This window comes from Oncorhynchus nerka, linkage group LG28, assembly GCF_034236695.1.
Source record: "Oncorhynchus nerka isolate Pitt River linkage group LG28, Oner_Uvic_2.0, whole genome shotgun sequence".
NCBI classification, from domain to species: Eukaryota; Metazoa; Chordata; class Actinopteri; order Salmoniformes; family Salmonidae; genus Oncorhynchus; species Oncorhynchus nerka.
In genome coordinates this window covers 60,722,380-60,747,989 of record NC_088423.1, presented here as the reverse complement: position 1 = coordinate 60,747,989, position 25,610 = coordinate 60,722,380, and the positions used below count along the sequence as shown (strand labels likewise).

Sequence of the window (25,610 nt, the reverse complement as noted above, 5' to 3'; positions counted from 1 at the left end):
CCCTACAACTCATCCAGAACGCCGCAGCCCGTCTGGTGTTCAACCTTCCCAAGTTCTCTCACGTCACCCCGCTCCTCCCTCTCCACTGGCTTAGCTCGCATCCGCTACAAGACCATGGTGCTTGCCTACGGAGCTGTGAGGGGAACGGCACCTCAGTACCTCCAGGCTCTGATCAGGCCCTACACCCAAACAAGGGCTCTGCGTTCATCCACCTCTGGCCTGCTCGCCTCCCTACCACTGAGGAAGTACAGTTCCCGCGCAGCCCAGTCAAAACTGTTCGCTGCTCTGGCCCCCCAATGGTGGAACAAACTCCCTCACGACGCCAGGACAGCGGAGTCAATCACCACCTTCCGGAGACACCTGAAACCCCACCTCTTTCAGGAATACCTAGGATAGGATAAAGTAATCCTTCTCACCCCCCTTAAAATATTTAGATGCACTATTGTAAAGTGGCTGTTCCACTGGATGTCTTAAGGTGAACGCACCAATTTGTAAGTCGCTCTGGATAAGAGCGTCTGCTAAATGACATAAATGTAAATGTAATTATTCATCTCATATGCATACGTATATACTGTACTCTATATCATCGACTGCATCCTTATGTAATACATGTGTCACTAGCCACTTTAACTATGCCACTTTGTTTACATACTCATCACATATGTATATACTGTACTCAATACCATCTACTGTATCTTGCCTATTCTGCTCTGTACCATCACTCATTCTTATATCCTTATGTACATATTCTTTATCCCCTTACACTGTGTATAAGACAGTAGTTTAGGAATTATTAGTTAGATTACTTGTTGGTTATTCCTGCATTGTCAGAACTAGAAGCACAAGCATTTCGCTACACTCGCATTAACATCTGCTAACCATGTGTATGTGACAAATAAAATTTGATTTGATTTACAACAGGTGTAGACTTTACTGTGAAATGCTTACAAAAATGTAGTTGTAAGAAAAATAAAAGTAAAAAAAATATTTACTAAATAAAGTAATCATTTAAAAAAAACAACACTAAAATTTACCGTAATTTCCGGACTATAAACCACTACTTTTTTCCCAGGCTTTGAACCTCGCGGCTTATACAATGACGCGGCTAATTTATGGATTTTTCCTGCTTTCACAAGATTCATGCCGCCAAAGAACTGAGCACCGTCACATAATGTGACGTAAATCAAGCGCGCTCAAACTTCCCATCAAGGTGGCGCTCCTTGTTCTGTGGGAGGCTTGGATGACAAGTGGGGAGAAATCCTTCACTAAAACGGGCCACATGCGAAGAGCAACTTATGGTCAAGTCTGCCAGTGGGTCCTGACAGCGTGGAGCATTGTCAAAAAATCCACTATCAACGGGTTTCGAAAGGCTGGACTGCTGCCTGTTGAAGGGGCAGCATGAGCTCAGCGGGGAATTTGCCTCCGAATGAAAGTGACGAGAGCGACAATGAAAACGATCCAACATCGGATGAAGCAATTCTGAGGCTATTCAACTCCGACACCGAAGGAGATGACTTCAGTGGTTTCAGTGCACAGGAGGAGGAAGATGGTGACCAATGACTTTCTTGGTAGGCTACTGTTTACTGCTATTTTTTAAACATTTTTGTTACAAGCAGTGTTTCGTTTAAAGGTCTATTAAATTTTGTAACGAGCCGTGTTTCGTTTAAAGGCTGTGTAAAGTTAATTTGTTTCAATGTACCGGTAGGCACCTGCGGCTTATAGACGTGCGGCTTATTTATGTACAAAATACATATATTTTTTTAATTCAATGGGTGCGGCTTATATTCAGGTGCGCTTTAATAGTCCAGAAATTACGGTAATGAGGCTATATACAGGGGGTACCGGTACAGAGTCAAAGTAATTGAGGTAATATGTATGTGTAGGTAGGGAGTAAAGTGACTGCATAGATAAACTGCTGTGAGTAGTGGGGGGTCAATGCAAATAGTCTGGGTAGCCATTTAATGAACTGTTCAGCTGTTTTATGGCTTGAGGGTAGAAGCTGTTTAAGGAGCATTTTGGACCTAAACTTGGCTCTCCGGTACCGCTTGCCGTGCGGTAGCAGAGCGAACATTCTGTCTAGGGTGGCTGGAGTCTTTGACAATTTTTAGGAATCTTCCTCTGATGCTGCCTAGTATAGAGGTCCTGGATGGCAGGAAGCTTGGCCCCAGTGACATAATGGGCTGTACCCACTACCCTCTGTAGCGCCTTGCAGTCGGATGCCGAGCAGTTGCTATACCAGGCGGCGATGCAACCAGTCAGCATGCTCTTGATGGTCTAGCTGTAGAACCGTTTGAGGATCTGAGGACCCATGCCAAATCTTTTCAGTCTCCTGAGGGAGAATAGGCGTTGCTGTGCCCTCTTTACTACTCTTGGTGTGTTTGGACCGTGATCATTTTTTGGTGATGTGGACACCAAGGAACTTTAAGCTCTCGTCCTGCTCCACTACAGCCCCATTGATGTTAATGGGGGCCTGTTCAGCCCTCCTTTTCCTGTAGTTCACGATCAGCTCCTTTTGTCTTGATCACGTTGAGATAGAGGTTGTTGACCTGGCACCACACTGCCAGGTCAACACACTCGCTCTGTGTGCAATAATAGGGTTTAACATGAATGACTACCTCATCTCTGTACCACACACATACACAATTGTATGTAAGGTCCCTCAGTCGAGCAGTGAAATTGAAACACTGATTCAACCATAGAGACCAGGGAGGTTTGCCAATGCCTCGCAAAGAAGGGAACCTATTGGTAGATGGGTAAAAAATAAAAAGCAGACATTGAATATCCCTTTGAGCATGGTGGAGTTATTAATTACACTTTGGATGGTGTATCAATACACCCAGTCACTACGAAGATACAGGTGTACTTCCTAACTCAGTTTCGGGAGTGGATGGAAACCGCTCTGAGATTTCACCATGAGGCTGTAACTTTAAACCAGTTACAGCGCTTAATGGCTGTGATAGGAGAACTGAGGATGGATCAACAAGATTGTAGTTAATCCACAATTACTAACCTAATTGACAGAGTAAAAAGAAGGAAGCCTGTACAGAATACAAATATTCCAAATCATGCATCCTGTTTGCAACAAGGCACTAAAGTAATGCTGCAAAACATGTAGCAAAGCAATTATCCTAAATAAAATGAATGTTTGGGACAAATCCAATACATTACTGAGTACCACTCTCCATATTTTTAAGCATAGTGGTGGCTGCATCATATTATGGGTATGCTTATAATAGTTAAGTTCTGAGGTTTTTCAGGATGAAATGGTATTGCGCTAAGTACAGGCAAAATCCTAGAGGAAAACCTGGTTCAGTCTGCCTTCCACCAGACACTGGGAGATGAATTGACCTTTCAGCAGGACAATAACCTAAAACACAAGGCCAAATCTACGCTGCAGTTGCCTACTTACCAAGAAGACAGTGAATGTTCCTGAGTGACCGAGTTAGTTTTGACTTAAAATCTATGGCAAGACCTGAAAGTGGTTGTCTAGCAATGATCAACAACCAATTTGACAGAATTTTGAGAAGAATATAGGGGAAAAGTTGCACAATCCAGGTGAGAAAAGCTCTTCGACTTACCCGGAAATATTCACAGCTGTAATCGCTGCTAAAGGTGTTTCTACAAAGTATTGAGTCAGGGGTGTGACTAAAAACATGTTTGCACTTTGTCATTGTGGGGTATTGTGTGTAGTGGGTGAAAGAAAAAAACACATACAATTTGAAATCAGGCTGTATCACAACAAAATGTGGACTAAGTCAAGGGGTATGAATACTTTCTGAAGGCACTGTATCTGTTTCTTGTCTGTTAGCTCGCAAAAGCCAGCATTGATAAAATGCAATCATTTACTAATATTTGACATTCTAATAATTATCATCTACTAGCGTATCACAATGCTCCATGCCATGAAACTTTGCACTCTGAAATAATTGGATAATGAAACTTCCCAGACAACCAAAAAAAGCAACCCGAAGCAATACAGGCATTCTTGAAAGTCAGCACAATACTTGTCCTGCAAAGAAACATTATTTTTTATAGTTGGATAAATGGCTTTAGCAGCAGTAGGCATTTAGAATTAAATGTTGAGTGGAACTTCGGGAAGTATTCAGACCCCTTGACTTTTTCCACATTTTGTTACATTACAACCTTTATTCTAAAATTGATTAAATTGTATTTTTTTTCCTCATCTACACACATGAGGATTTGTATTTAATCCATTTTGGAATAAGGCTGTAATGTGGAAAAAGTCTTGGTCTGAATACGTTTCAAATGCATTGTGTAGTCTATCTGCCGTTTCCATGTCGCGATGCTTCTCTTTGCCACATTGCTTTGTAGAATAAACCTGTGTCAATGGAAACCTGCCTATTTAAATAGGATTTAGCAGACCTTGACTTTCTTTAAATTGACATTTTAACTTCTAATTACTACCACAATTACGGTCCACCCACCGTTGAATGTCAACTTTTAAATGGTCATGTCTTTTTTTTTTTTCTTCCATATTTCAATAGCTTTCCTATGGACAGTATAATTTAAAACACCTATTCCCATTCAAGTCAACATTCTCTGACGTCGACCTCCAAGAATCGTGACACCATTTGAAAGTCGAAATTTCAATTTTATCAGCCAAAACATGACACCCATCCTGTATTAAAGAGCATGATGTCTCAACCGATTGCGGGCACAACACAAAACCTCAAATAATGGAAAATAAGGTCTAAGCTAAAACATATGCGAATATAAGTTCACACATTATTGGATACTACAACTGACATTGAGGTAAATGTATAATTTAAGAAATTGTGAAATAGTTTGACAATCTTGTTTGTAAGCTTTTAAATGATATAAATCTCAACTGTTTTGAGTAGGCTAAACTAGCTGGCTGCATTCGCTAGCTAAGTGAATGAAAGTGAGGGGGAAAAATACTATGAAATATAGCTTGCTCTCTCCCTATGGTACTACCCTACAGAGTGCTGTTGAGGCTACTGTAGCCCTTCATTGCAAAACAGTGTTTTAATAAATTATTTGGTGATGTGAATATATTTATAGTTTAATCTAAAAAATATATATTTAAGAAATTCGCTGAGGAAGATGGTTCTCCCTTTCCTCTGAGGACACAGCTTTGTAGAACCAAAATATGCACAGCCTCTGCTCAACTAACTCGAACTCGAGAACGAATCATTTGTGTGGTTTTGGTCTAATCCCGTTATTTTAACCCCCTCAGCCCTCTTGCTAGCCACTTTCCCTCTGGGGAATCCCTGTCTAAACCAGAAGCAGTTTGCTTGCCATCTTAAGTGGTGGTCCAATTTACAAACATTGCCCCCTCGGCCCTCGATATAGCTCGAGGGAGCGAGTGAACAACTTTGAATATGTGACTGACCGGCTCAAATCGGTCTTATGTAGCAAAATTTGAAATGTGTGTGTGTATATATATTTTTTTATATTTGATAAAAGTAGAGACATACCATTTTGTAGCTATCATACACTGCGTTTTTTTAGGAACAATGGGGAAGTAATTCTGATTTGAAAGTTGATAAACTTGTAAACTCACTTTTGAGAAAAGGGCCTTTGAATATTTTTTTCATACCTACTGGAGAGTTCTCCTTTGTCTACACCATTAAGCATTGTTCACACCCTCTAAAGTCATCCCCACCCATCTCTTTAAGGATTCACATGTGAAGGTCATGTGCTAAACAGTGAGTAGTGTAGTAAAGATTAAGACTAAAAGTAGTAGTAGCCTACAATAAGGGGACAATTCCAGGTTAACAAAGTGTCCTGATAAAAATATTAGATGGTGCTAACCCAGACACGCTTGTCTAAAATTAATGGGTCATGTGAAATAAATGCTACAACCCCCAGCCACATCCAGTGGTGGAAAAAGTACTAAATTGTCAAATTCCTTATATTAAACCAGACAGCACAATTTTGTATTTTTTTTTCTTGACGGCTAGACTGGGGCACACTCCAGCACTCAGACATAATTTACAAACTAAGCATTTGTGGTTAGTGGGTCCACCAGATCAGATGCAGTAGGGATGACCAGGGATGTTCTCTTGATGTGTGTGAATTGGACAATTTTCCTGTCAAAATGTAACGAGTACTTTTGGGTGTCCGGGACAATGTATGGAGTAGAAAGTACATTACTTTCTTTTGGAATGTAGTGAAGTAATTTTGCCAAAAATATAAATAGTAAAGTACAGATACCCCACACAAATACTTCAGTAAAAATACTTTCAAGTACTTTACACCACTGCCCAAATTCCTTCACAACAGTGCATTAGCATACTTAGTATTCCATACATAAGTGTGTAACAGTATACAATGTGATGAGGCCATGAGTTGAAACCTGGAGTGAGGTGCACATGTACGATGCATAAACGGATACATGCGGCATATATTTGTGTGGTGGACATTTGATACGGTCACATGAGATTGTTGCAGTATGTCAACAATAGGCCCCAGAGCCGCGAAACTGTAAAACAGGGAATAAAATCTAAAAATCTGAAGACATTTACTACCCTGCACAACATCAATTCACCTTCCAAGTTTAGGTAAGAAGAATAATGTCATGCAATGAAAATGATATTCACCTGATGTGCTGGTACTGCTTGATCTGTGGCAGCGGCCCGAAGTACGGAATCAGGTGTTGTTGCCAGCCATGGCTTTCCACCAGCACCGTACCATCCTCCAGTCCAATCAGCTGTGGGATGTTAACCCCTGTCACAGTGCTCTCCTTCACAACACCCGCAATCTCAGACAGTGTTCACTCCAGTCTTTCTGAAGCGCTGCTTGATTAGGCCGATGCACCAGTCGGGGGCAAACTTGGTGTGGACTGTGATCAGGAAGTGAAGTTCCAGACTGTGGTGAAGCTGTTGATACACCAAAGACCAATCTGAAAATCCTCTCTCAGCATGTCCAGCCCACTCATTTTCTCATGGCTAGCAGGAGGTTCCTAACTTTTTCTTTGGCTAAACCAACTAGGCTTGTAATTTAACAACTTTATTTGTATTTACAGATGGCCAACAGTTTGGTATTAAAAAAGGCACATAAAAGTTCACATGTTCTAAAAGGCATTTCTGGCAAAAAAATGCATTTAGAAAAAAAATGTACGTTCAAACGGCGCTCCTGTGAAGTTGTGACTTGCGACATACGCCTAGTTTCCTGAATTGGGACACGTGACCAATTAAAATGGAATTTAATCACTTGCGGGGTTGATATGACCCACAATTCAATGCAAATTGTAGTTGCGTGTCAAACTCAGTTGGCCGCAAAGTGTCATTTTATCAACACTGCTTCATATTCGGCATGTGAGACAAACTTACAACGCTAGCTTGCTAAAAAATATACATAGATGACATTGATTTTAGCGTTGAGCGTCATTCGTTTGCCAATGTGACTCAGACTCCTAGTGAGGAGCCTATAAAACATAGATAGCTAGCTTCATAAACATATTTTGGGGGAATTCAGAAATGTATTGGAATAAATTACCAAACTATAAATCTAGCTAGCCGGCTATGGGTAACTATAGCTAGCTACCTGAGTGCTTGCTAGGTACATCAATAGCTTTTAGTTTTTAAAAGTTGTTTTTATAGGCTCAACTTCAAGATTTCCATCAAGGACATTAGAGAGGCAATCATCACTCTCCCTCGCTTGGGCAAGGAACATTTTAAGGTACACTCAGATTACGATGTAAAATGTAATTTTTTTGATTCAACCTTTTATTTAACTAGGCAAGTCAGTTAATAACAAATTCTCATTTACAATGACTGCCTTCCAAAAGGCTGGGATTAAACATTTAAAATATAAATATAGGACAAAACACACACCAGGACGAGACAACACTACAGAGACCTAAGACCACAACATAGCAAGGCAACAACACATGACAACACAAGATGGTAGCAGCATAAAATATGGTACAAACATTATTGGGCACAGACAAAGGGCAAGAAGGTAGAGGCAACAATACATCACGCAAAGCAGCCACAACTGCCAGTAAGAGTGTCCATGATTTTGAGTCTTTGAATGAAGAGATGGAGACAAAATGGGTCCAGTTTGGGTGTTTGTTGCAGCTCGTTCCAGTCTCTAGCTGCAGAACTGAAAAGACTAGCGACCCAGGGATGTGTGTGCTTTGGGGACCTTTTTAACAGAATGTGACTGGCAGAACGGGTGTTGAATGTGGAGGATGAGGGCTGCAGTAAATATCTCAGTTAAGGGGCAGTGAGGCCTAAGGCTTTTATAAATAAGCATCAACCAGTGGGTCTTGTGACGGTTTACAGAGATTACCAGTTTAGAGGAGTATAGAGTGCAGTGATGTGTCCTATAAGGAGCATTTTGGCTAATCTGATGGCCGACGGGTGAACTTCTTGCCGTTCGAGAGTACCCTTACCTGCCAATCTATAAATTACTTCTCCGTAATCTAGCATTGGTAGGATGGTCACCTGAATTAGGGTTAGTTTGGCAGCTGGGGTGAAAGAGGAGCGATTAGGATAAATTAATCCAAGTCTAGATTGTGCTGAGAAAGGGACAGTGTACCATCTAGCCATACTCCAAAGTACTTGTATGAGGTGACTACCTCGAGCTCTCAACCCTCGGAGGTAGTAATCACACCCGTGGGGAGAGGGGCATTCTTCTTCTTCCAAACCACATTACCTTTGTTTTGGAGGTGTTAAGGGCAGAGAAAGCTTGTTGGACACACAGCTTTGTTGTAGAGCATTTACCACAATATCCGGGGAGGTGGTTGAGGGTTCAAGGGCTGAGGGTTTAGGGCCAAGGCCTTTCTACTTTGCACTTGGACCGCAACCCCAGACTCCTTGCTCCGGCCAAACGCTACGCCACGCCCACGGACGTTAGTTTGTTCTCCACAATGAGAAGTATGTGACGAACAACGGCAGCGGAAGAACTTAGCGTGAAGCCGAAATCACACGGAAAAGACACTGTCAGCAGAGTACATTTTGGTGCGAGAGTAGAGCATCAATTCACATACACTGCGTAGCGTTTGCCAATTTAATTGTCATACGAATCCATAATAAACGGCTGTGTTTGCTATGCAGCCCCTTTGAATTATTGTTGTGTGTTCCTTTGGACTCACCTTATATGTCCTACAGAGCCACCTAAACTGCCTTCTGTTATGTTGGCTCAGGTTGTAAGGAGGAGAGTTGTAGCTAATACACCCTAGCAGGTTCCAAAGAATTTAGCTAGTCTCGTTCTTTCTACATAACAGTATTCTCTCTTGAACGGAGTTCCTGGAGTTTCCCAGCCGTAGCCTGCAGGCTATATGGCTGTGCTCGAAAATCAGAGGTAGGCGTAAAGTTATTGTTTTCAAATGTGTATTATTGGCAACTAAACTTTTCAACACTAAATAGACATTTAACTATACATGTCACAATTCCAGACATGACAATGCACAAACTGTCTTTTCTTTGCAATTTATGCGCTCACTTTACCAGCTCGCACAGACGCAAGGAAAAATAAACCTGCTTTTTAATTTGAAGCTTCTGACGCAGTTGACGTCATTCACTACCGGGAATTGGTTCCGGGCATTTTTTTAAACGGTTTTTGAGCTGGGCTGGAGTCGTCAGGCTACTTATCACCCTCATGGCTGTCAAGTAATGCATTCCGTGAAGAGTCGTTCACAATCTAGTCCGTTTGCGCCCACAACTAGATCTCGTTTGAAATGTATCAAGAAATAATTGTACAACTAACAATCAACAAACCGTTGTTTTATGGGACGTTTATAAGTCTGTCACAAATGACCGCTCTAATAAGCTCGCTATGGTCAACGAGAGCGACTCTTTCTCGTTTTCAGTTCATCGGTAGAGGGTCCTGCGTGCTCTGGGTATTACTGACTCAAGTTAACAAAATGAGTCGAAAGAGCCAACATCTCCTTCGCGTAGAGCTGATCAGGCTGTTGATTGTGGCCTGTGGAATGTTGTCCCCCTCTTCAATGGCTGTGAAGTTGCTGGATATTGGCGCCAACTGGTTCACGCTGTCGTACACGTCAATCCAGAGCATCCCAAACATGCTCAATGGGTGACATGTCTGGTGAGTATCCGGGCCATGGAAGAACTGGGACATTTTCAGCTTCCAAGAATTATGTACAGATCCTTCCGACACAGGGTTGTGCATTATCATGCTGAAACATGAGGTGAATGGCACGACAATGGGCCTCAGGATCTTGTCACAGTATCTTTGTGCATTCAAATTGCCATCGAAAAAATGTGGTCCGTAGCTTATACCAAATTCTCTAAAATGTTGTTGGGGGTGGCTTATGGTAGAGAAATTAACATTGAATTCTCTGGCAACAGCTCTGGTGGACATTCCTGCAGTCAGTGTAACGGATGTGAAACGGATAGCTTAGTTAGCGGTGCGCGCTAAATAGCGTTTCAATCGGTTACGTCACTTGCTCTGAGACCTTGAGGTAGTAGTTCCCCCCGCGGCTTTTGTGGAGCGATGGGTAACGATGCTTCAAGGGTGACTGTTGACGTGTGCAGAGCGTCCCTGGTTCGCACCAAGGTCGGGGTGACGGACGTAAAGTTATACTGTTACATCAGCATGCCAATTGCACGCTCCCTCAACTGTGTTTGACAAAACTGCACATTTTAGTGGCAGTCTCTAATGATCATGCTGTTTAATCAGCTTGATATGCCACACCTGTCAGGTGACTGGATTATCTCGGCAAAGGAGAAATGCTCACTAACGGGGATGTAAACACAGTTGTGCCTGAAGTTAATTGTGTGTATGGAACATTTCTGCAATCTTTTATTACATTTACATTTAAGTCATTTAGCAGACGCTCTTATCCAGAGCGACTTACAAATTGGTGCGTTCACCTTATGACATCCAGTGGAACAGCCACTTTACAATAGTGCATCTAAATCTTTTAAGGGGGGTGAGAAGGATTACTTTATCCTATCCTAGGTATTCCTTAAAGAGGTGGGGTTTCAGGTGTCTCCGGAAGGTGGTGATTGACTCCGCTGTCCTGGCGTCGTGAGGGAGTTTGTTCCACCATTGGGGGGCCAGAGCAGCGAACAGTTTTGACTGGGCTGAGCGGAAACTGTACTTCCTCAGTGGTAGGGAGGCGAGCAGGCCAGAGGTGGATGAACGCAGTGCCCTTGTTTGGGTGTAGGGCCTGATCAGAGCCTGGAGGTACTGAGGTGCCGTTCCCCTCACAGCTCCGTAGGCAAGCACCATGGTCTTGTAGCGGATGCGAGCTTCAACTGAAGCCAGTGGAGAGAGCGGAGGAGCGGGGTGACGTGAGAGAACTTGGGAAGGTTGAACACCAGACGGGCTGCGGCGTTCTGGATGAGTTGTAGGGGTTTAATGGCACAGGCAGGGAGCCCAGCCAACAGTGAGTTGCAGTAATCCAGACGGGAGATGACAAGTGCCTGGATTAGGACCTGCGCCGCTTCCTGTGTGAGGCAGGGTCGTACTCTGCGGATGTTGTAGAGCATGAACCTACAGGAACGGGCCACCGCCTTGATGTTAGTTGAGAACGACAGGGTGTTGTCCAGGATCACGCCAAGGTTCTTAGCGCTCTGGGAGGAGGACACAATGGAGTTGTCAACCGTGATGGCGAGATCATGGAACGGGCAGTCTTTCCCCGGGAGGAAGAGCAGCTCCGTCTTGCCGAGGTTCAGCTTGAGGTGGTGATCCGTCATCCACACTGATATGTCTGCCAGACATGCAGAGATGCGATTCGCCACCTGGTCATCAGAAGGGGGAAAGGAGAAGATTAATTGTGTGTCGTCTGCATAGCAATGATAGGAGAGACCATGTGAGGTTATGACAGAGCCAAGTGACTTGGTGTATAGCGAGAATAGGAGAGGGCCTAGAACAGAGCCCTGGGGGACGCCAGTGGTGAGAGCGCGTGGTGAGGAGACAGATTCTCGCCACGCCACCTGGTAGGAGCGACCTGTCAGGTAGGACGCAATCCAAGCGTGGGCCGCGCCGGAGATGCCCAACTCGGAGAGGGTGGAGAGGAGGATCTGATGGTTCACAGTATCGAAGGCAGCCGATAGGTCTAGAAGGATGACAGCAGAGGAGAGAGAGTTAGCTTTAGCAGTGTGGAGCGCCTGAAACGTGGGACTTTACATGTTGCGTTTATCTTTTTGTTTAGTGTAGTTTTTATTGAGAAGGCAGATGGTGTTTTTATCAAAAGCAATCACTTTTGCATGTGACAACACAGAATCCACAGAACCTACATCACCTACATCACTTTTGTTTTAAGCCGACTTTGCCGTCGAACAGGGCACCCGGCTCATGGCAGGTAGCCCAGTTCAAAAACGAATGCAATCACTTTTCACTCGGTGCGAACTACGCCTACCCGGGTCGGCTTAATCGAATCCCCTTGATACCAACAAATTATGGTGTGTTTCTCGTATCAAAATTGAATGACCTGAGCACAGAATGCAACCTTATGCGTCCTACAAATAGAATATCAAACAGAGTTCAGAGCGTGATGTCATTCAGAATGAGTTCTCCATCATATATAACGCCAGCTTAGTATCCTACAAAAAGAAATTGAACTGTATTTTAAGACGGTTAAATGCTCTACTAACAAAAAAGCTGTTAGAATTGTAAGTATATGCATGTCCCTTAAGGTCCTTGTGTAATTGTAATGTGAAATTGTACCCCCTAGCTCGATTGTCCATTGTTTGTAATCTATGTATGCTTGTGTTCCCTCATGTGCTTTATGTATTGATTTGTTGTTAATAAAAAATTTAAAAAAATAAAAAAATAAAAAAATAAAAATATATATATAACGCCAGCTTCATCCCTAACCACACTGGCTACTCAGCTGCTTCTCTCCGTCCGTTGTTTCTGCGCGCCTCCATCAGTTTTAAAATGTTATTTAGCCGTGATGACAAGCTGCGGTGTGCAGAGTGATGGGGTTTCTGTTCCATTTGCTTAATTATTGGAGCGTTTGTGCGAAGTGGATACTTTTTTATTTTGCCTGTAAGAACATACGGGCCAGTCTGACTTCGCTGTCAGGCAGTCTCTAAATTACACTGCCAAAGAGGAAAAACGGAGCACCGTGACAGTCATGCTTGCGCTTTCACATAACTTAAAACGGATTTTTTTTCTTTTTCTAGCCCAAACCACTCAAACGTGTTGTTCTATATTACCAGAGCTACTGTACCATCTTCCCTTTCTACGCGAATTGGCGCACATTTTATAAGCCATGTTGCGGGCGGTTGTAAACTACTAGCGAGCCACGAGTTTCTGGTAAATTTAGTCAATTTACCTGGCCAGCTAGCTAACAACATTTGGATGGCACAGGAAAAAGGGATAGATGTATGTCTTATCAATGTAATTCTCAGCTAAATCAGAATAAAACGGCTACATTTTTCTGGTGTACTTACAGTAGTGAGTGTATACATTGTCATACTGGTCCCCCATGGGAATCGAACCCACAACCCTGGGGTTGGAAGCGCCATGCTCTACCAACCAAATCTCTCCAGCAACTTCTCTCTCAAACTCAACATCTCTGTTCTCCAACCAGACCATGTAATTGTAGTCATGCATGATAATAACTAGCATAACTTTTCTGACCAAATGCAAAAAAGCCATGGCATCAATTTATGAGCAGGACTAGATACTGACCCCTTGTGTTGTAGCTTTCTGTCAAGTTGGAAAAATGGTAACCTTGTTTATTGTTCAAAAGGTTCTCCTTTTGATTCATGTTTATATTCCAGTACACCTTCCAGAGATGGACAGAAAGATGTTTTCTTTGTGCGAGTGAATCGATTTTTCAATATCTTTTACCCCCGTGCTTGGTTTCTAGGTTTGGTATCCTGGACCGATGTAAGGAACTGATGGAGGCTGGTTACAATGTGAGACAGCCTGACAAGGAGAATGTCTCCCTCCTACACTGGGCAGCCATCAACAACCACGCAGAGGTGGTCAAGTAAGGGCTCTACATCAAACACGTGTCTGGTTGTGCAGCACAGCTTCTATCTCAAGGCCATCAGACTGTTAAATATCCATCACTAGCACAGAGAGACTTGAAATCATTGGCCACTTCACTTTTTAATCATGTTTACATATCTTGCATTACTCATCTAATATATATATATATATATATATATCAGTATTCTAACTGTTGTATGTGACCAATACTATTTTATTTGGTTAGGACTGTAGTTTTAGATTTTGAATGTTGACTTTTTTTTCTTACAAACAACATTCCCAAAGAGGAGCCCATGCTAAGCGTGAATATTCCTGTGCAAAGACATTGGTAGGTGTATTTTTAACATGTCCTTTCAATACTCTTTCATAGGTATTATATATCCAAAGGGGCCGTCATAGACCAACTAGGTGGTGACCTGAACTCCACACCCCTGCATTGGGCCATAAGGTAATTGCTTTGTTGGTAGGCAAGGTCACCCCTTTCTCGCTCTCTATCCACCATTACAGTTTCGGTCAAATATATTGGCACCCTTATATGATTTACTATTTCTTCTCGGATAAGTTTAAATAGAAAACCTGCGACGTTCACAAGTGTATTTGTTTGATTTACGACTTCCTACGACCAAGACTATAAACTGAAATTATTATTTTTCACTTCAAAGTAAAAAATGGCCTGGACTGAATTTTTCAAATGAATTTGGTCGGAGGCAAGTGATCTCATTTACTGTTTAATAGAGCCAAACAGGGAAATTGTTCCAATTAGTTTTTCCAACCATTCATTTCCCCATATGGGACTTTAGAAGTGCTTAATATAAGGGCTGTGTTTCGTGTAGGCTTACCCCGGCGTGACGTTTTGATAACCACATTAGTAGCCAATCAGCATTTCATTTTTTGGGGTAAATACAGGCGAAATGTATCGATAAGTCACCTCGTCGAGAGATTTGCACGGTTATCAAAACGTCACGCCAAGGTGAGCCTACACGAAACTCGGCCCTTATTTTAAGTGTCTCTAAAAATCCCCTATGGGGAAAAATGAATGACTCGTACCATGGTGCTCTATTTATCTCATTGTGGTAAGTTGTAGGTGCTTACATGGTTAACATAGTAATTCATCCACTTTTGAAAAGAGGAGTAAAGCAGAACATTCAGCTCCATTGAAGAAGTAAGGGTGCCAATATTTGGTTTGGTGACTTTATGTATGGTTGTCTGTGAACAGGCAAGGCCACCTCTCCATGGTGATCCAGCTGCTGCGGTACGGAGCCGACCCATCTGTGGCCGACGGGGAGGGCTACCGCAGCCTGCATCTGGCAATCCTCTTCCAACACATGCCCATAGCAGCCTACCTCATGGCCAAGGGACAAGTGAGACTCTTTCTCTCTTGCTCGCTCTTTTTCTCTCTCAGCCACACACTCTCCTTCTCTCTTTTATTCTTGTGCTCTCTCATCCTTTCTCCTTTATTCACCCTCTTCAGTCTAACAGGGCCCTTTTTATTTTATTATTTTTTGCTGTTGTAGGAAGTTGACCTTCCTGACTCAAATGGGCAGACACCCCTGATGTTGGCAGCACAGAAAATCATTGGGTACGTTTCCCTGCAACCCAATGATTATTTGTTTCTTTCCCATGTATGCTTACAATGACATATGTCCTCAATAACTGGCCTATTAGGCTTTTTTTGGTAAGGTACTAACTACTAAGAAAGGTCATGGTTAGGGGCGGGGAGATCTAAAGTCAATAAACCAATCATTGAATGCAGGCCCGAGCCCACTAACTTCCTGATGAAGTGCAATGCGTCGGTGAGTGCGGTGGACAAAGTGAACAGGAACTCTCCGCTGCACTGTGCCGTGCTGGCGGGAAACGTAGACGCCGCCCACATCCTGCTGGAGGCCGGGGCTAGCGTGGATGCCGAGAACGCCAACGTGAGATCTCCCATACACACACTAATTAATCCTATCATAAATGTGAGCTCCTGAGGGGGATTATAAAAGCATAGACTAAATTGATGCTTGCATCATACTCTGGATGTTACTAACATAGAAGTCTCTGAGATACACGTGTTGGCGTATTAGAAAGATGAACATGTGCGTATTTATTTGCTATCTTGAATACAATGGACTATAGTGTGTGAGGTTCACTAAGGATTGTGACTGTGTTGTGTTTGTCTCCTCAGGGTGACACTCCCATAGACCTGGCCCACCAGGTGCACAGCCCCCTGCTCGTCCACATGCTCAACCACGTCAAGCAGGAGAGGATACGCTCCAAATCCCGTTGCCTGCGCCTAGTTAACCGGTACAGGGTAAGGACACCACACACACACTTTTCCTCTGCCTACGTTACTTCAACACACACAGGGTGTGGGGCACTACACTTTCATATGCTCAACAAATGCCTATGAGAGATCTTGACCCATATTTCCAGTATCGTGTGTGCGTGTGCGACAGCATGAGGGAGAACAATAATTAACCTTGGCTTAAAACGGATGCCAACGCTGCAGTTTTCTTCACATTGTGGTTGAAATTAATATTTTGTATTTCTCTTCAGTAAAGATTATTTAAGTGATTTACTTCTCTCTCTCTCTCTCTCTCTCTCTGCTCTTGTCTCTCTCTAGGTGTGTCTTCAGTTTATGTTCTGCGTTGCTGTGCTGGGCAGTGTGGGAACGATAGCCGACTTGAGCTCAGAATCCTGGCTGCTGAAAGGGGTTCTGCTGGCCTGTGTGATGGCTGTGGTCAACCTGGCTCAACGGTGAGAATGCACATTGGCCGCCCGTGGTCAATCCAGTAGACAAGATCACGCGGCATCACAGTGGTAAGGGTTGATCAACTGTTATGAGTGTACTTCAACTCCTAGTTAACTGAGATGCATTGAGAGATTTGCAGTGCACCCCATGTCTAGAGCTCTGTTGGTATTACTAGGGACCTCCGCAAGATGGCGCTCACGTACTGACTCTAGTAGCCTGCTTTTAGTCATACTGTCCGTGCTTGGTTCTGTCAAATCTCCCTGGGCAGTTGTTTGCTGACGTGACTGCTCATTAAGTAGATGTACTTTCTAGGAGCACTTATGGGGAAACTCATTTTTCATACAAGACTGATATTTTTTTTATTTAAATTTTAAATGTAACCTTTTATTTAACTAGGCAAGTCCGTTAAGAACAAATTCTTATTTGGCCTACCCCGGCCAAACCCAAACGACACTGGGCCAATTGGGTGCCGCCCTATGGGATTCCCAATCGCGTCCGGATGTGATACAGCCTGGATTCGAACCAGGGACTGTAGTGACATCTCTTGCACTGAGATGCAGTGCCTTAGACCGCTGCGCCACTCGGGCAAACAGTTGAAACAATATTATAACGTGTACAATAATAAGTGTGGTGTGTGTGTGTACACTTACAGGCAGTTGGCGAGCCCGGCCCTGCAGTCGCTGGTTCCTGCTACAACTCTTATGGCATCAGTCTTCTGGATGCTGGTCACCTGGTGCCTGTGCTTCCTGCCTGATATCCTTTAACACAGGGCCTCTACTGTCACTCACACTCCAACCCAGCGCAGCACTCTACATTCTGTATTTACCCAGCATGTAACACTGTACTGAATCAACACTAAAAAGCTCCCCTGTCATTGACTGTCCTAGTCCATCTCAATCTCGTCTAGTTCAGTCCAGACCTTTCTAGTCCAGCCTAACCAAGTCCATCTCTTTTTTTTTTTTCTTTTTTTGAAGGAGCGCTGGAGCTCCTTTCTCCTTGCGTATTTTATCAGATGGCGGGGTGCAGGGCAGACGGTACTAAAGTATAGGGTTTGTGTGGTATTTTCTACCCATGCCGCTATGTGCTTGAGGCTGCAGCACTACCGCTGCACCGCGCTCTTGTAACCACATCCTTGTACCACGTCCATCTCAGTCGTCCAGTATCATGGTTTAGGTGTTAAAGTAGTTAATATTTCATACCCATAAAATTCTAATCTGGACCGCAGTCAGTTTTTTTTTTTATTAAAAAAAAAAAATCTCATTCTTCCCCTCCAATCAGGGACCTATTTAGTCCTGGGACACTGGGTGGGTGCAATTGAATTATCAGGTAGAAGATGACTTTCAGGGTAGGATTGGAATGCACCTACTGTATGTGGTGCGACGTCATGTCCTCAACCCGTCTCCCTACATGGTCCCAGTGCCACGGTACAGGTGTTGTTCACTGTCAACGCCACGGCTCTGCTCTACTACTACCTCCGCTCCTGTCGGACTGACCCCGGCATCGTCAAGGCAACTGAGGAAGAGAAAAAGATGGTAAGGAGCAGGACATCGGGAGAGGCGTTGTTCTATCACTGTTGTTTTGTTTTTAAAAGACTGGTAGAAAACCATTATGGACAGGTCAACATTTACCCTGGTCTGGCTGGAGGGGACGTTGGCATGTGACATGGCTGCCAATCTACTTCAATGACATGGATGTGATGGATCGTGTTGGTCTTCTGTGTCGCCTCCAGAATGTGGTGTTGCTGGCAGAGGCGGGCTGCTTGGACCCCAGTATCTTCTGCACTTCCTGTATGGTAAGCCACAAGTAGGCCAGTTCCATTCCAACGTGTTTACTCAACCATCGCTATTAGCGAGATAGAGGGATACTCATGACCTCCCAATTAACAAATATGTTTTGCTCAAGCTTTCACGTGTTAGGAAATGTGGTGATATGAAGAAATGCTGATTGGTTGATTTTTGTTGTTGTTGTGCGTTTCGGTTCTGCAGATGAAGAAGCCTATGAGGGCCAGTCACTGCTTCTCCTGTGACGCCTGCGTGGCGAAACAGGACCATCACTCCATCTGGATCAATGGCTGCATCGGTGACTAAAACCAACAGAGCGTATATATTTCTGTCTACCCTAAATTATACATACAGTTTGTTGGATAATCTACACAAAACCTCAGTACGCACTAATAGGGTTGCGTAGTGGAACGCAATCGTTGTCGTGGCAGTCGACTAGTATTTGAACACTTGGAAACACAGTATTCGTCTAAGTTTAGCCGACACAAATACACAGCCGGCATTTGCTGCCTTGTCAGCGCCAGAGTTTTGCGTTTTAATGACAAAAGTTTTGTGTCTTCTCTTTCTCCCACCCATTCTTAATTTCTTCAGGTGCCAGGAATCACCACTTCTTTGTTCTCTTCCTCCTCTATCTCTGCCTGATGGGAGCGTGGATGTTCTACGGATGTCTCGTGTGTGAGTGACTGCCTCAATTAATCACATAGACAAATGCACTTTATTTGTGTACATTCTTAACGCATGTACTTGTCTTCCTGCCTGACATTCTCGTGTGTGTTGCCAGACTGGTCAAAGCACTGCCCGCTGCACTACCAAGAGGAGGGTGTGTGGAGTGCCATCTCTGCCCTGGTGGGCTGTTCTTCCTGGGTACTGGGTGTCTTCTGTCTAGCTTTCTTCCATACCTCCTGGGCTTCCATACTACTGGTCATACAGCTCTACCAGGTAACTGTGTGTGTGTAGTAGCTATATGACGCTACAATGCTACCGTCACGTCTACAACTGTAGGCATGTTGTATTTGAATAACTTCTTGAAACGCGCTGAAAGAAAACTACCGCATTTATTACTATGTGCACTCAACCTATAAACCCTATTTGATTTCCTCGTTTTGCTCGAGCTGCCAACGTTTTCGCTGTGTCTTTCTTTTGATTTGCTCCGAATCAAATGCAGCTTGTGTTATTCATGATTCATGTGTTGTCTTCTGTGTTGGCGCCGTCTTGCTGCAGTGTCTTCCCCGGGGCAGTCCCCCATGCTGCTCACTGCCTTAATGATGCCGGGAGCTGCTATTTCTGTTGTCTTTTTGAGGAAATATTCAACGGAGGCATTAGTTATCGTTGTTTTATCATACTTTTTTTTTTAACGACAGGGACTCGTAAGCCAATGTGACAATTTGGAGGCGTAGTGTCGTTTCTGTTTTAGTTAGAATGTGTGTGTCTGAACAGATTGCGTTCTACAGCCTGACAAACGCAGAGATGGCAAACCTGGTGCTTCGTCAGAGGAAACTCCCACAATCCATCTCTCTCAGACAGAACCCTTACAAGTAAGTTGTCTTCTTTTAGTTTATTAATTTCACCATTTAAAAAAAAACACACACAAAAAACAAGCACACGTAAAACTTGAAAAAGCCATACGTGCGAGTAAAATCATTGAGGATAACACACAAAGTCTGGGACTTATTTCCATTGTGGATCTTCTTGAGACGAGATGGCTAGACAAGATAGGCTAACCTTCATCAGGCTAGCCTGCCGATTCCGTTTACTTGGTGACTAAAAGCAATAAACAGACAAATATCCTCACACCTATTTACTATTGTGGGCCAGTGCTTCTCTCTTTCTCCGTTACTCTCATTTCTCTCTCTCCCTCCATAGTTTGGGTGTGGTGCGGAACCTTGTGTCGTTCTTCCAGCTGCGTTGCTGTGGGCTGTTCAAGCCCGCCATGGTCGACTGGACCCAGCAGTACCCACCCGGCCGAGACCACATGTTCGGCCAGCCCGACATAGTCTGACCCCACAGGGGGCAGCTAGGACCTGGATCCACTATCGTTCTGGACCAAACGGATGAAGCTTATTTTAAAAAATATATATTTTCTATATTTTGGACTGCCTGTGAAGAAACACCACTATAAAGGGAAATGGCATGGAGGAAGTTGTACTGACTTTATTTTATCCGTTTTCTTTTGCTACAGACTGCTGCTGCCTTACGCTGGTATATATTAATGAGGGGGGAAAAATGAAATCTGAAATGTATCATTTGTGCCAAGTTGAATTCGCCTTTATGGCTTAAATTGTATATTAAGTTAGTAATTGTTTTCTTTTTAATATAAATAGTTGTCTTTTGATCAATTTTTTTTTTTTTTTTTTGTGTGTGTCTGTTTTTACAGTATTCGCAAGAGGCTGTAAGTGAGAATTTTTAGATTTGAAGGACCGACACTGTAGACAGTTTAAGCAAAGCCTCACATTGGTTTGTCAGTCACTGAACTCTTATACAGTGCATTCTCTAGAGCAGTTTGTTCTAATACTGGTCTTGTAGTACTGTACCTCTAAATATGCCGATTTTCTATCCAGCCGCTCTCTTGACAGTGGACACGCACCCAAGTCCATAGCCGTTTCCCTCTCCCATAAGTGTGCGCTCGTTCACTCCCCCTCGTGGATTTAGAAGGAATGGACAGGTGGAAGAAATATGGTGGACTGTTGGCAGTTGTTACACGAATGGAGTGTTTTTACATCAATTTAATTTAAGGGTGAACTAGTGCTCACTGTTGGGAGAAGGCAAGGAATTTGGACTCATATCTCCCATAACTCAACAATCCACGATCCTATCCACTATGCTCTTCTCTCTCAGCCTTAAAGCAACAGTCTGAGATTTCCAGTCATTTCGATTAATGACCAACTGTCTTGTGTTATCGTATCCAAAACCAAATACCTATTCCTCCATTAGTGATGTTTTCGTTATTTTAGGAGCATTGTGTGAACTAATGTATAGCGCCAAGTCATGCTGAGTCAAGTTGTGTTCTCATGGAATATCATTCCCACAGCGAGATATGTTCTTGTGAAAATGTCACGGTATGCATTTGATTCATTGTTTTCATTTGTGTTTGAAGCCACACTGATGGTATGCGCATCTTACAGGGTGTGACTTTAATGACACTGGACACCTTATTTTTTTTGCAGTGACATTAAGCATCCAAGCTATGTTGCTTTTTTTTTGTTTTTGTTTTCTGCATTACCACGTGAAGTAATGTGCCATTGTAACTCACTGCACTGGATGTTCCAACGATGGTGTCAGAAAGCCTTTTGAGTTTAGATACTCTGTGGGTACATAAATCAAAGCTCACGACTGTTTCGGGAGAGATTGGCATCTTCATGTTTCAATCGATCCTGCATAGCCCAGTGAAGACATGGTAAACCTAATGATCCTCTTGTTTACCTTTTGTTATAATTGATAAGTTGGTATTCGTCTTGGGGGTAATCCTGTACTAAATCAGGCTCCCAATTGACTTTGTTATCCAGACCACTGGAGACATTTTAATGAAACAAATGAGGCATAACGAGACCTCTTTTAATTGAAGCCAAAGAAAGACACCATTCAAGACATTTCTTTATAGTTTATAAGAGGTCATACAAGAAGTTTTGCAGTGGTTCATATGTTGTTGATTTAAAGAATATCTGCTGGTCTTGTGTGTAATGAGGCGCAACCAGACGCTGCACTTGACACATTTATGAAATGAATTATTCCAGTTACTAGTAAGCCCCCATTAAGAAAGTGACTGTTAAATCCCTTTGGATTGATGAGGAATTGAAAAATTGTATGGTTGAGGGATGAGGTATGGCAATTAAGTCTGGCAGCCCAACTGATTGGCAAAATTACTGCAAATTAAGAAATTGTGATTAAGCTAAATAAAAAATTAACTATACTCTGAAACAAATATAAGTGATATAAAGAATGATAGTAAAACGCTTTGGTGCACCTTAAAGAAATTTTGGGTAAAAAAGCCAACTCGGCTCCATCACTCATTGAATCAGATGGCAATATCAGTGAGCGAACTACTTGAATGATTTTTTTTTCATTGGCAAGATAAGCAAACTTAGGGATGGGATGACATGCCAGCAACAAACACTGATGCTACACATCCAAGTGCATCAGACCAAATTATGAAAGATAAGAATTGTACTTTTGAATTCTGTTAAGTCAGTGTGGAAGAGGTGAAAAAATTGTTGTCCATCACCAATGACAAGCCACCGGGGTCTGACAATCTGGATGGAAAATGATTGAGTATAATAGCGGATGATATTGCCACTGCTATTTGCCACATCTTTAATTTAAACCTACTAGAAAGTGTGTGCCCTCAGGCCTGGAGGGAAGCTAAAGTCATTCCGCTACCCAAGAATAGTAAAAACTCCTTTACTGGCTCAAATAGCCGACCAATCAGTCTGTTACCAACTCTTAGTAAACTTCTGGAAAAAATGGTTTTTGACCAGATACAATGCTATTTTACAGCAGACTTTCAGCACGCTAATAGGGAAGGACATTCAACAAGCACAGCACTTCCACAAATGACTGATGATTGGCTGAGAGAAATTGATGATAAAATTATTGTGGGGCTGTCTTGTTAGACTTCAGTGCATCTTTTGACGTTATCGATCAGTCTGCTGCTGGAAAAACGTGTGTGTTATGGCTTTGCACCCCCTGCTATAATGTGGATAAAGAGCTACTTGTCTAACAGAACACAGAGGGTGTTCTTTAATGCAATCCTCTCAAACATAGTCCAGACAGAAGCAGGAATTCCCGAGGGTAGCTGTTTAGGACCCTTGATTTTTGATCTTTACTAACGACATGCTTTGAGTAAGGCTGCAGTTAGTTTTGGAATGGGTAGCAAGGAATAAGTTAGTACTAAATATTTCCAAAATGAAAAGCATTGTATTTGGGACAAATCATTCACTAAACCTCAACTACAGTTGAAGTCAGAAGTTTACATGCACTTAGGTTGGAGTAATTAAAACTCCACAAATTTCTTGTTGACAAACTATAGTTTTGGTAAGTCGGTTAGGACATCAACTTTGTACATGACACAAGTCATTTTCCCAACAATTGTTTATTTCACTTATAATTCACTGTATCACAATTCCAGGGGGTCAGAAGTTTGCATACACTAAGTTGATTGTGCCTTTAAATAGCTTGGGTAATTGCAGAAAATTATGTCATGACTTTAGAAGCTTCTGATAGGCTAATTGACATCATTTGAGTCAATTGGAGGTGTACCTGTGGATGTACTTCAAGGCCTACCTTCAAACTCAGTGCCTCTTTGCTTGACATCATGGGAAAATGAAAAGAAATCAGCCAAGAACAAATTGTAGACCTCAACAAGTCTGGTTCATCCTTGGGAGCAATTTCCAAACGCCTGAAGGTACCACGTTCATCTGTACAAACAATAGTACGCAAGTATAAACACTATAGGACCACGCAGCCGTCATACCGCTCAGGAAGGAGATGCGTTCTGACTCCTAGAGATGAACGTACTTTGGTACGAAAAGTGCAAATCAATCCCAGAACAACAGCAAAGGACCTTGTGAAGATGCTGGAGGAAACAGGTACAAAAGTATCTATATCCGAAGAACACCATCCCAACCGTGAAGCACGGGGGTGGCAGCATCATGTTGTGGGGGTGCTTTGCTGCAGGAGGGACTGGTGCACTTCACAAAATAGATGGCGTCATGAGGAATTTAAAATTATGTGGATATTTGAAGCAACTCAAGACGTCAGTCAGGAAGTTAAAGCTTGGTTGCAAATGGGACTTCCAAATGGACAATGACCCAAAGCATACTTCCAAAGTTGTGGCAAAATGGCATAATTAAGGACAACAAAGTCAAGGCATTGGAGTGGCCATCACAACGCCCTGACCTCAAACCCATAGAAAATTTGTGGGCAGAACTGAAAAAGCATGTGCGAGCAAAGAGGCCTACAAACCTGACTCAGTTACAACAGCTCTGTCAGAAGGAATGGGCCAAAATTCACCCAACTTATTGTGGGAAGCTTGTGGAAGGCTACCTGAAACGTTTGACTGAAGTTAAACAATTTAAAGGCAATGCTACCAAATACTAATTGAGTGTATGTAAACTTCTCACCCACTGGGAATGTGATGAAAGAAATAAAAGCTGAAATAAATCATTCTCTCTACTATTATTCTGACATTTCACATTCTTAAAATAAAGTGGTGATCCTAACTGACCTAAGACATTAATTTTTTACTCTGATTAAATGGCAGGAATTGTTAAACTGAGTTTAAATGTATTTGGCTAAGGTATATGTAAACTTCCGGCTTCAACTGCACATCTCGTAATTAATCATGTGGAAATTGAGCAAGTTGAGGTGACCTAACTGTTTGGAGTAACGCTGGACTGTAAAACTGTCATGGTCAAAACATATTGAAACAACAGTAGCTAAGATGGAGAGAAGTCTGTCCATAATAAAGCACTACTCTGCCTTCTTAACAACACTATAAACAAGACCGATCCTACAGGCCCTGGTTTTCTTCACACTTGGGCTACTGTTCAGTCGTGTGGTCAGGTGCCACAAAGAGGGACTTGGGAAAATTGCAGTTGGCTCAGAACAGGGCAGCACTGCTGGTCTTTAAAAGTACACAGAGAGCTAACATTAATGACATGCATGTCAATCTCATGGCAGAGAGATTGACTTCATCATTACTTGTTTTTGTAAGAGGTATTGACAAGCTGAAGGTACAGAGCTGTCTGTTTTAAAATACTAGCACACAGCTCGGACACCTTTGCATACCCAACAAGACATGCCACCAGAAGTCTCTTCTGTATAGTCCCCAAGTTCAGAACAGACTATGGGAGGCGCACAGTACGACATAGGGCCATAACTACATGGAACTCTATTCCACATCAGGTAACTGATGCAAGCACTAGAATCAGAATTTTAAAGCAGGTAAAAATACACCTTATGGAACAGTGGGGACTGTGAAGTAACACAAACAAAGGCACAGACACATGCATACACACACATGATAACATACGCAAAATACACATGCATACACACACGCATGATAACACACGTACACATGGATTTCTGCATTGTAGATATGTGGTAGTGGCGTGTGGGCTCGAGGTCACACACTTAATATGTTGTGACTTCTGTAATCTTTGTAATGTTTTTAAAATATGTATAACTGCCTTAAT

The 25,610-nt window shown here is 42.8% G+C and overlaps 1 protein-coding gene across 3 annotated transcripts in view; it reads left to right on the top strand.

The window, feature by feature from the left end:
- Positions 1 to 21,824, top strand: part of LOC115113463 (putative palmitoyltransferase ZDHHC13) — a 41,514-nt gene extending 19,690 nt beyond the window's left edge. For 2 of the 3 annotated variants that reach the window (XM_065012963.1, XM_065012965.1), the window contains 15 exons: positions 13,781 to 13,903; positions 14,276 to 14,353; positions 15,122 to 15,266; positions 15,420 to 15,484; positions 15,659 to 15,821; positions 16,073 to 16,198; positions 16,511 to 16,644; positions 17,292 to 17,394; positions 18,049 to 18,171; positions 18,369 to 18,431; positions 18,625 to 18,718; positions 19,012 to 19,095; positions 19,202 to 19,359; positions 19,872 to 19,955; positions 20,284 to 21,824. In XM_065012963.1, coding sequence (XP_064869035.1) covers positions 13,781 to 13,903; positions 14,276 to 14,353; positions 15,122 to 15,266; positions 15,420 to 15,484; positions 15,659 to 15,821; positions 16,073 to 16,198; positions 16,511 to 16,644; positions 17,292 to 17,394; positions 18,049 to 18,171; positions 18,369 to 18,431; positions 18,625 to 18,718; positions 19,012 to 19,095; positions 19,202 to 19,359; positions 19,872 to 19,955; positions 20,284 to 20,475 — 1,735 coding nt within the window. In that variant the 3' untranslated portion in view covers positions 20,476 to 21,824. Of the gene's footprint in view, positions 1 to 13,780; positions 13,904 to 14,275; positions 14,354 to 15,121; positions 15,267 to 15,419; positions 15,485 to 15,658; positions 15,822 to 16,072; positions 16,199 to 16,510; positions 16,645 to 17,291; positions 17,395 to 18,048; positions 18,172 to 18,368; positions 18,432 to 18,624; positions 18,719 to 19,011; positions 19,096 to 19,201; positions 19,360 to 19,857; positions 19,956 to 20,283 lie in introns of all 3 variants that reach the window. The other variant, XM_065012964.1, reaches the window with a different exon arrangement.
- The last annotated feature ends 3,786 nt before the right edge of the window (positions 21,825 to 25,610 follow it).